The sequence below is a fragment of the Lipotes vexillifer genome, unplaced genomic scaffold (genome assembly GCF_000442215.2).
Source record: "Lipotes vexillifer unplaced genomic scaffold, Lipotes_vexillifer_v1.1 scaffold847, whole genome shotgun sequence".
NCBI classification, from domain to species: domain Eukaryota; kingdom Metazoa; phylum Chordata; class Mammalia; order Artiodactyla; family Lipotidae; genus Lipotes; species Lipotes vexillifer.
Window position 1 is genome coordinate 102,628 of NW_006778821.1, and position 11,207 is coordinate 113,834.

The window sequence follows — 11,207 nt, forward strand, 5'->3', positions numbered from 1 at the left end:
AATGGCCATCATCAAAAAATCTAGAAACAATAAATGCTGGAGAGGGTGTGGAGAAAAGGGAACCCTCTTGCACTGTTGGTGGGAATGTAAATTGATACAACCACTATGGAAAACAGTATGGAGGTTCCTTAAAAAACTACAAATAGAACTTACCATACGACCAGCAATCCCACTACTGGGCATATACCCTGAGAAAACCATCATTCAAAAAGAGTCATGCACCACAGTGTTCATTGCAGCTCTATTTACAATAGCCCGGACATGGAAGCAACCTAAGTGTCCATCAACAGATGAATGGATAAAGAAGATGTGGCGCATGTTACAGTGGAATATTAGCCATAAAAAAGAAACGAAATTGAGTTATTTGTAGTGAGGTGGTTGGACCTAGAGTCTGTCGTACAGAGTGAAGTAAGTCAGAAAGAGAAAAATACCGCATGCTAACACATATATATGGAATCTAAGGGAAAAAAAAGAAAAGAAAAGGTCATGAAGAAGCTAGGGATAAGACGGGAATAAAGACACAGACCTACTAGAGAATGGACTTGAGGATATGCGGAGGGGGAAGGGTAAACTGGGACGAAGTGAGAGAGTGGCATGGACATATATACGCTACCAAACGTAAAACAGATAGCTAGTGGGAAGCAGCCGCATAGCACAGGGAGATCAGCTCGGTGCTTTGTGACCACCTAGAGGGGTGGGATAGGGAGGGTGGGAGGGAGGGAGACGCAAGAGGGAAGAGGTATGGGGACATATGTATGTGTATGACTGATTCACTTTGTTATGCAGCAGAAACTAACATGCCATTGTAAAGCAATTATACTCCAATGAAGATGTTAAAAAAAAGTCATCTTAGTCATGGGTTTTATTGCTTCCTGGGACCACTAATCCCAAAGCACCCCTGATTCAGCAGCTTCTTGTCCTTCTCCTCTTAAATAGTAGGTTGTGATTTTTTTTTCTGTGTCTGCTTAATCAGGTGACCTCCTGTCACCTGGGAGGGCAGGCTTTCTCCTTATCTCTTCCATCCATGTCAGTTGGTAGCTAAGAGCTCCAGGCTCAGGAAGGCTGGACTCCCCTCTGGGTGGAAGGGCCGATCTCAAGGTCAGCAGCAGAAGGAGTTGGACCCATTCTGCAGTCAGATCACAGGTCCAAGACAGGCTAGCTGGGGTGCAGCTGTTCAGGAGAGAACAGCGGCTGCGTTTATCCTGCTTCTCCTTCATAAAGAAACCTGGTCATTTTATTCGTACTGCTGTGGGGAAAATTACAAAAAACAAAATTCATGCTACATTAAATATCTGGGCCTCCTGCATTATCATAAATCTCATACTGCGGGAGGGTGCCCTCTCTCTCGTTTCTTTAATTGCAAGTGGTAGTGAATTGAGGCCTGATGGATGATGCCTGTGGGGTGGAAAATATATTTGTTTTTATTTTCTCAAAGTACTGAAGCTTGTCATTTCCACGTGGACTTCTCCACAAATGGCAAAGTCCCTTATCTGCAGAATTTCCTGCACCTCTTTTGCGTTTGTGTACCCATTACCCCCCTGAACTGAATTTGAAAAAATAATTTAAAATGAAAACCAAGTCATCCGTATTTTTATTCTTTGCCAGGGGTGGGGGTTGGTGAATAGCATGATTAAAAGAGCAGATGACCCTTTCTTTCCTTGCCTTTCTCCTCCACACACAATATCCAGGAAGGAAAGGGAGAGAGGGAAAAAGATACACAAGCCTTGACTGCCAAAGACCCTGAAAACACAGTTTGCAAGGACTTCCTGTTTGTTTCCTGTTTGGGTTTTTTTATTGTCCCTATAGGAAATAGTTTGTGTGTGTGTCTGTGTGAGTGTGAAAGAGAGAGAGAGGGAGGGAGAGAGACTGAGAGTCAGAATCACATATGAAATAAAACCCCATATTTAGCTCGGAGATGTATCTGAATGAACAGATATATGCAAGCGTAAACATTAATGAGGGGCTCTTCATTGTCAACTGCTCTCTAAAAAATTACCACGTAATTAATGAGGGCTCTAGTTATACTTCGCGTTGTCTATCTTAAGCATTCATTTTCATTAAAACTTCTGCTGCCAGGTTAAAGCCATTAGTAGCCATCTTGTAGAAGAGAACAGATGTGAGTTTCACAAATAGAGCCGCAAACGTGAGCCACATATGTAGTTTTAAAATTTTCTAGCAGCCACATTAAAAGTGCAAAAAAAGTGAAGTTAACTTTAATGATGTAACTCTTGATTTAACTCAGTCTATCCAAAATATTATCATTTCAACATGTAATCAATATAAAGTTATTAATGAGATATTTGACAGTTTTTGGTACTGAGTCTTCAAAATCTGGTGTATATTTTACACTTACTACACACCTCCAATTGGACTAGCCACACCTCAAGTGCTCAAGAACCACATGTGGGTTGGCTGTTGCGTTGGACAGCAGGGCTAGCATCCCTCTGCCGTTTCACGGTATTGAGAAGGTCCTCCTACAGCGTATGTGTATTTTCGTTGTTACGAGAGAAAATGGAAACCAAACGCTACATGTTACTTGAGTACTGCGGTGTTTCGCCAAGTGTAGGACACTAGGATCAAGAGCTGCCCTGTGGAAAAATAGATTCGGTGATGAAATAAGTTAGGAAGGTTCTATTCTAGTACCCCCTTTTGGAGATTTACATGGTGTGCTAACATAGCACAGACTCTGAGGAAACTCTTTTGGGTAAAGGAGCCTATTGGAAGTTGGCTTCTTTGTCTGTAAGGTTCCACCTCCTGAGTGTGACTGTTACCCAGCTACCACTATAACAACATGGTTAGTCTGGCATGGTACATTTCTGGTATGCTTATAATATTTTTTTTCCTCCCGAGGTGTTCTAACACCCCTTGCCTCCCCCGTGCTTACCCGGCCAGGCCCATGAAAGATACCAGAACAATGGTTCTGTCCCTGAGTATTTATCCCTATTAATTATCTTGCCCTCACAAAAACCTGAGGTCATTCTTTACTACACTTTTGGGGACAAGAATTCTGGAAATTGCCACAAGTTTCTCTGCGTAAGGAAAACTGTGTCTTCCCTTCCTCCAGGCTTTTCAGAGCCTATCTCTACTTATTCTTTGTATTCAGAATCACCCGAGAGCCAAGATATGTCTTCTTGATCTAGAACCACCTACTAAATTGAAACCAGCAGATGGCTGTAATGTCTTGTATGTGGACACAGATTTTCAGAAAGTACCCAAATACACACCATCCTCTCATTCTTTCAGAAATGATGAGCACTCTACAAAGATGAGGGGAGAAACATCTGAATGTGTATCTGTGTAAACACGGAATACAGTTTCATAAGTAGAGTAATACCGTTCCTGCTAATGCTTTTTTAAAAAATATTTTGTGTGTGGTGTTAATTTACATGCTTTAATGTGTACTGTTATTGTAAAGTGTGTAAAGTAGTTGTGACAGCAATCAGTTTGAAGAAGATACACACTCTACTTGACAACTGTCAATCTTTAGCAAATGATCTTTTTGCCTTTGTTTTAGTGGGACCTCTAACGCTGCCCCCGTAAGTTTTGTTTTACGATCTGTACTTAAGTGGCAATTACCAGTTAAATAACTTCTATCGCTGAATTTGGTCCAAGTTGACTGTAGTAATGCTTATATGTGGATGTATTTAAATAAGATAGATTTAAATGATCTGTTTTGTCTCTTTTTTTTAGCACTTTAGTATTTCAATATTAGAGATGTCTTCTGAAGACTCTAGTAGCAGTAGAATCCCTTCGCTCTTGAAAACGCAAATTATACCATGAGTTTCATATAGACTTTCCAGAAGTAGGAGTGGAACATTCTAAGTGCAAAAGTTTGGCTTTAGAATCTGTCTGATTAGGAGGGGCAGTCCATTCCCTAGAAAGGTAACAGCCTTCCCAACTTTGAATATCCCGGGGAGCTCTACTTGGAAAAGAAGTCTGAATTTTAATCTCATGGATTTAATGGCGCTAAATTAACACAAATTTTTAAAATGGTTTTTGTAGAATCCAACTATTAGGGGAAATAATTTAGCAAAGCCATATACTGGGGAATAGTCAAATACCACGTGCTAGTTTTGGAATGTGCATTTCCCAAGTGAATAGAATTTACTTCAGCAAAAAGATTTTTTTGCACAATTCACAATACTTACAGAAATATGATTGTATCACTGGAGAAAAAAAAAGCTCAGCTCTCTAACGATCCATTTCACATTCACTAGTAAACTAGTGTAATTCCTTAATTATTTGGGGGGGGATGCAAAAGAATAATCTGTCCATAGAATATAACTGCTTATTCCTAACTGTATTTAGGAATGAATATATACTATTATTTAAAGTACTATTGAATTTTGAAGAACTGCTCAATAAATTCGTATTATTAATAAAATTGTACTCTTTACATTTGCCTCAGCACAAATGCAGTTAAAAACATAAATTTATTTTAAAATACACCAAATAATACAGATTAGTTATCATGACTTTAAAATTCTAATTTCCAATAGCATTAAATCCCACACCAGTTATGTGTTGTATATAACTAAAATGTTGAAAGTCTTGCACACAAAATGAGAGGCTTCTTCAAAAATGCCTTTTTTGCCAAAAACAGTTTCTACGACCTATTGCTAATTATTATATTTCTTTAGGGGTACTTTGAAGCGGTTTCAAAGACGTATCTGTAGCAGTTAGAACTAAATTTAGAGCAGAACATTCTGTCAGATATTTTGCCATCTCACAAAATGTTGTAGTACTGTATTTTATAATAAAACCAAATTCTCAAGTATTCTGGTATATTACATATTATTATACCAAAAAACCACTTTCTAGCTGTCTATTATTGTGTATATAATATTTTAAGAAAATAATGGGTATTTCAGTCCAAGCAAGAAAGTATAATGCAATACGTGACATTCAGTTGATCTTTAGTCAAAATCCATTTAGGTATTTGACAGGGAAACTAGCAATCATAAGCTTGAATGTATACATTATTCTCAAGAACAAAATGGCAAACGATAATACATAAAGACATAGTCACTGGGGCAAGTTAGCTGGTGTGCAGATTGAAAAGGATCAACTTGCCAATGCTCCTCAGATTTTTTGTTATTGGCTGTTCCTGGAAGGGGAAGTGCTACAGTTAGTTGATGTTGCCTCCCCTTAGGTGGGGGACTTGCTCACAGTGCATGGTATAGTGAAATCTCTTTGGAAGCAGGGTTGAGTCAGAAGCTTAGAGATGCAGCTCACTGTCTTTAAAACTGCTGTTACAATGTTCTGAACACTGTGATCTTTCCAAATGTGTTTTCTGTATTTGTTTTGTACTGTAGAAAATAATACGCCATAAACTGGACTCTGTAGTGTTTCAAGCAACGTTATTTATTGGCTTATTGCCCCCAGCATATTTATGTAGTTTACTTAATAATATAAAACCTGTGATAATCCTTTGCCTTAAAAATAAAATCTAATGCTAAATACTGAGTGTGCTTTAATAATTTTAAGCTACAAATTAATTTTTCCTTTAACACAAGACAGTGTCAATTAGAATATTACACGAATACTCTGTGGAGTGTTGCTGCTTATTCTGTTCTTGTGACAGTATGTGTATCTTGATCCAGAACATGATGACCTGCTGGGTTCTATAAATAGATATTAGTAATCCTTTTAGAGAATGGGCCTGGCACTTAGCTGTGAGCTGAATACCTCCCCTTAACTCTTATAAATAGATTTTCCCATGCCACAGAAGAATGAAGAAAAACAGCCCTTCATGTGCTCTCTCTACAATTTTTGTCTTGTTTCCTACTGAATCTTCACATTTTATTTGTGTTGCCATCATATTCCTAAATAGAAAAGTGCCAGAGATGCCTGAAGATGGATGAAATCACCTAATTTCACCAGGGAAAGGGATCTTGCAATTATTCAAGTCTAGTTTCTTATGGAACAGTTAGAACCGAGCTGTAGAGAGGTTTAGTGACTGCTCAAGCTCTGAGAGACAAGGGTGGGCTGACCCCATCCTGATGTCCAGAAGATTGTCACAGTTCCAAAAAGTGAAAAGGAACTGTGTTAGTCTTGGGGCTGGCACACAGCAGCAAGTAGAGGGAGATATGGCGTGGGCTAGAGAACCGTTTCCTTATTAGGTCCTGGTCTTCGCCTGGCTGATTTAATCAGTTACAGAGGAATATATATATATATATTTTTTTTTTAATTTTTACTTATTTATTTATTTTTATTTTTGGTTGTGTTGGGTTTTTGTTTCTGTGCGAGGGCTTTCTCTAGTTGCGGCGAGCGGGGGCAACTCTTCATCGCTGTGTGCAGGCCGCTCACTATCGCGGCCTCTCTTGTTGCAGAGCACAGGCTCCATACGCCCAGGCTCAGCAGTTGTGGCTCACGGGCCCAGTTGCTCCGCAGCATGTGGGATCTTCCTGGACCAGGGCTCGAACCCGTGTCCCCTGCATTGGCAGGCAGAGTCTCAACCACTGTGCCACCAGGGAAGCCCACAGAGGAATATATTTTGAAGGCAGTTTTTCTGGGAAAGAAAGCGTTGGCTCTTAGGGATTATCACTGATGCTCTTTCACCTTGGAAGCAATGCTTCAGACTTGGCCCAGGACTTGGCCCAGTGAAAATGTACATCCTGGGTGCGTGATAATACACTTGTACTTTGAAAAGCATCTGTGTGGTCTGCTTATTTTTAAGTGACCGGAAACACTGGTCCTTTGAGGGATTAGGCGTTATTTAGGTCCAGAAAATAGAGACTGGGCTGGAAAGGCATCCTGACCCCGATTCCGGGCCCCATGGGCTGCGGGTTTTCGAAGGGATGTGACGGTTTCCCACGCGAGCGCCAACCAAAGGGCTCTAGGACCCAGCGGCTGCGCGCGGGGCCGGCGGGGCCCGCCGCCTCCTGTGAGGCTCGGCGCGGGCTGTAGCTGGGCGCAGGTTCGCGGCCTGCCCACGGATCGTCACCACAGAGACGCGGCGGGCACTGAGGCGCGCGGGCGGCGCACGGTGCGCGTGGGCGTGTCCCGACCCGGCCGCGCGCCCCGCCCCAGCCCCGCGGGTTTGCTAGACCCCAGGCCCAGCTCCAGGGCCCGGGTCTCGCGCCCTTGGCGGGCAACGTAAAGCGCGGGAGCAGTTGGGGCCGGGCATGCCGGGAGCCCCCGGGGCAGCCGCCGCCGCCGCCACCGCTGCCGCCACCGCCACCGCGTCTGTCGCCGGTGCGCGCCGCTGACGCGCGGAGATGAAATTCCCGGGCTCGGTGCTGGCGTCCGTGTTCCTGTTCGTGGCCGAGACGACGGCGGCGCTGTACCTGAGCAGCACCTACCGCTCGGGCGGGGACGGCATGTGGCAGGCGCTGACGCTGCTCTTCTCACTGCTGCCCTGCGCCCTTGTGCAGCTCACGCTCCTCTTCGTGCACCGCGACTTCAGCCGCGACCGGCCGCTCGTGCTGCTGCTGCACCTGCTACAGCTCGGGCCACTCTTCAGGTGCGTGCGGGACCCCCGGCGGTGGGGTCGGGCCTCCCGGGGGGAGGGGACAGGTGGCCGGAGTCGCGAACCGGGCCCACGTCGGCCCGCTCGGCTCCTGAGCTCCACCGTCGCTGTCACAGGAATGCGACAGGAACCTGGATTCGAGCCGGGGCGTACCGCCTTCCTGTTAGGGGCGAGCGTAGGAAATTGCTGATAGTCAACTGAATTTGACGAACAGAAAGGTCAGTTTTCTACACTTCGATCTCATAAAAGACATGCTTTCCCTGAGATCAGGTGGGATCTGGCAGGATGAGTTTGTGTCGTGACGGGCCCTTAGGAAGTGGGTTCTAAATGGCCGTTAGAGTAGAAGTGTATACAGCTGATTGAATTTAAATTGATCAAACACGTGGAGTGTGCCAGGCACTGTTCTGCGCTTGCTACAAATATTAACTTATGTAATTCTCATACATGACATACATGACTCTAGAAATCCACGCATCTTTCTTTTCTCTCGGATGTGGAACATACGGGGTTGTAGAAGTGTATTCGGGGCCCTGCCTAACTTCTAAACGCAGTCAATGAAGTTGGGACACAAGTGCCATGAAGACCCCAACACTTGCTGGGCGTTAAGAAAAACTGTTAGTGACATCTCTGGAAATTAAACTGTATTAACACAAAGCAAGTAGAAAAAGAAATCCCTGGTAATGAAGTAGAGTTTGGCTTATCTAAGGACCATGAAGAGAGTTTTAAATGTGTTGTTTTGATATCTTTCATCTCTGTAGGAAAAGCAAAACAAAGTGTTTCTATCTGGATTAGAAACAAATTTATAATACTGAACTTTAGATGTAGGTGGTAGAAGAATTGGAAGAGGTGGAAAGGCCAGAGACGCAAGAGTAGTAATTTCTGGATGGTGGAGTTATGGGTGATTTTCATTTTCTCCTGAAAAATATAGAAAAGTGCATCGTTTACTCTTTTATTATACTTTTCTACGTGTTTCAGTTTTTACAGTAAAAATATTTTAACTTTATTAAAGAAAGAAAGTTTGGTGCTTTGGAGAGATAACTTCTCAACTATAAATAGAGTTTCAACACCATAAAGAGACCTATTTCCAGAAAATTCTGAATGGGTCAATGTCTTTTGGGGGGAAAAGCAAAATAAAACATAAAAAACAAAGGAATAAACAACCCGCTTCCGTTAACAAGGGCGCTTTCATTCTTACGCAGCTGATTTCTTTCAAGAAGATATTGGACCCATGCTGAGATACGCAAAATGTGGTTCCAAGCCTCTTAGCTTCCAGATGAAAAGAAAAGCAACTTGATGTTGTGTATTAGCGCGACTTAATATCTTATTGCAAGTTCTTCCTGCTGACTGTTTGACTCTATTCTAACTCTAAGACATCAGCTTCACATAAAGAACAAAATTATTTCCCCCAAACAAAGGAGAGTCTCTCTTCCCTTCTTATCGATTGGACTTAGTAATATTTTAAAACTGTTTTGGGATAATTTAGCTCTGTTTAATTTGGGGTGGGTACTAACTAACCAAACTCATGTTCTTTTTAGGTGAGATGATGTTTTTGAGTTCACTCAGTTCAGCTGCATTACATTACACTAATAATTATGGGCTAAAGACTACAAACTAGGCCCCGCTCCTTCTTTAGGGAGGCATTGGGAGAGCACCATATTTCATTTATATCAGTCTTATATTTAAAACTGTAGTTGCAATTTGAAGGGTTGTTTCCTCATTAAGCCTAGGTTGGAACAATACAAACATTGAATAATGTCTTGAATTTATTTTTTTCTATTTTAAGGACAATCTTACTGTGAATGATAATAGATATTCTGGAAAACCAGAGTGGGGAAAAGCACCCCTTAACAGCAGCAAAATTTGTTTATCATTCTTTTACAGTTACGTTAACTTTTTAAATTAACTGGGAGAAGGAGTAAATATAAATGAGTTACAGGTTCAAGGAATTTCCCCCCATTCTTCACTGGTATAATGAGGAAAAATGGTACACAAAAATCTGGCTTTATAAAGTAAAAGCTAAGAAGTTCTAGTAATTTTTTATTCAAGTATAGTTGATATACAATATTATATAAGTTACAGGTGTACAATATATAGTGATTCACAATTTTAAAGGTTATACTCCATTTATAGTTATTATAAAATATAGGCTGTATTGCCCATGTTGTACAATATATCCTTATAGCTTATTTTATACCTAATAGTTTGTACCCCTTAATCTCCGACCCCTATATTGGCCCTCCGCCTTCCCTCTCCCCACTGGTAACCACTAGTTCTCTATATCTGTGAGTCTAGTATTTTTTATAGAACATTGCAAAATGATTCACCATGGTACTTCTCTCTTTAGTAAACTTTCAAAAGACTTTAAAATAATAATAGCCTAAATTTGAAGAGTTTTCTTGTTGTTGCTTGCAAAGTGCTTTTACGTACAGTATTTAATTCCATCTACTCTAAAACCTTGTGAGCTGTCATTATCTTTTTTTTACACTTGAGAATTGAGGCTCAGTGAGATTATGCAAGTGGCTTTTCTTTCTTTTTAACCAGTTTGGTTCTTGTGTAGCTTCTCAGAGCATGTGTGTCACAGGAAGATAACGTGGCGTGTAGGAAATCATAATCAGTATTTCTTTTGAAAACGTGTTTTTATTAACTACCTTAGAGGGCCTCTGGTACCACAGATTATTTGTGCTGACGCCAACATGCATGGTTTCAGCTAAGGAATAAACTCGTTCCACTATGGCGCTTGAAAATGGGATAAAGTGGAAAAAAAAATAGATCAACCTGCTGATTACCTACATTAGGAATCAGCAAACTATGCCCCACAGGTGAAATCCCCCTATGGCCTGTTTTTGTAAATAAAGTTTTATTGGCACACAGCCATGCTCATTCATTTCTGTGTAGTCTGTGGCTGCCTTTGCACTACAGTGGCAGAGTTGAGTAGTTGCAAGAGAGACCAGGGCCTGCAAAACCTAAAATATTTACTCTTTGTAAATACAGAAAATGTTTGCCAAACCTTGGTCTACACAATACTGAAAAACTACCTTGAATGATTTCGATGAAAATACTTAAGTTATGGCTACATTTAGACAACTTCTCAAGTAAAACAAAACAAAACAAAAATCATTTGGAGTAATTGTATGAGTCTTGCAGAATTCCAAGAAGAATAGTAGAGTGTGTTTCTTATCAGCTTTCTTAACCAGTAGTGGCAAATAGCAGAAGTCTTAGGGCCTTTCACAAATTTATTAAACACCTACTACATGTGAAACTCTGTGCTAAGATTTTTATTAGTTGGGGAAAACAGTGGATTGCAAGGGGGTACACCTGGGTTTCAGGGCCACCTCTGTGATTAGCTCCTTCCCAGACCTTCTTTCATTTCCATTGGTAGACTGCAAATGCTTTCCATTAAACACAGCCCCTCCTCAGCATCCAGAGAATTGCTTTCTCCTCTGAACCTTCATTTTATTCATTCAGCTCTTAACATGTGCTGGTGTTTCACTTGTTTGTTTTAGTCTTTAAAAATTCTGAGCTTGGGCTTCCCTGGTGGCGCAGCGGTTGAGAGTCCGCCTGCCGATGCAGGGGACAAGGGTTCGTGCCCGGGTCCGGGACGATCCCACATGCCGCGGAGCGGCTGGGCCCGTGAGCCATGGCCGCTGGATCTGCGCGTCCGGAGCCTGTGCTCCGCAACGGGAGAGGCCACAACAGTGAGAGGCCCGCGTACCGCAAAAAAAAAAAAAAAAAAAAA

The 11,207-nt window shown here is 41.8% G+C and overlaps 1 protein-coding gene across 1 annotated transcript in view; it reads left to right on the plus strand.

The window, feature by feature from the left end:
* The first annotated feature begins 7,220 nt into the window (after positions 1 to 7,220).
* Positions 7,221 to 11,207, plus strand: part of XK (X-linked Kx blood group antigen, Kell and VPS13A binding protein) — a 51,393-nt gene continuing 47,406 nt past the window's right edge. Inside the window, exon 1 of the mRNA XM_007451968.1 lies at positions 7,221 to 7,465. Coding sequence (XP_007452030.1) covers positions 7,221 to 7,465 — 245 coding nt within the window. The remainder of the gene's footprint in view (positions 7,466 to 11,207) is intronic.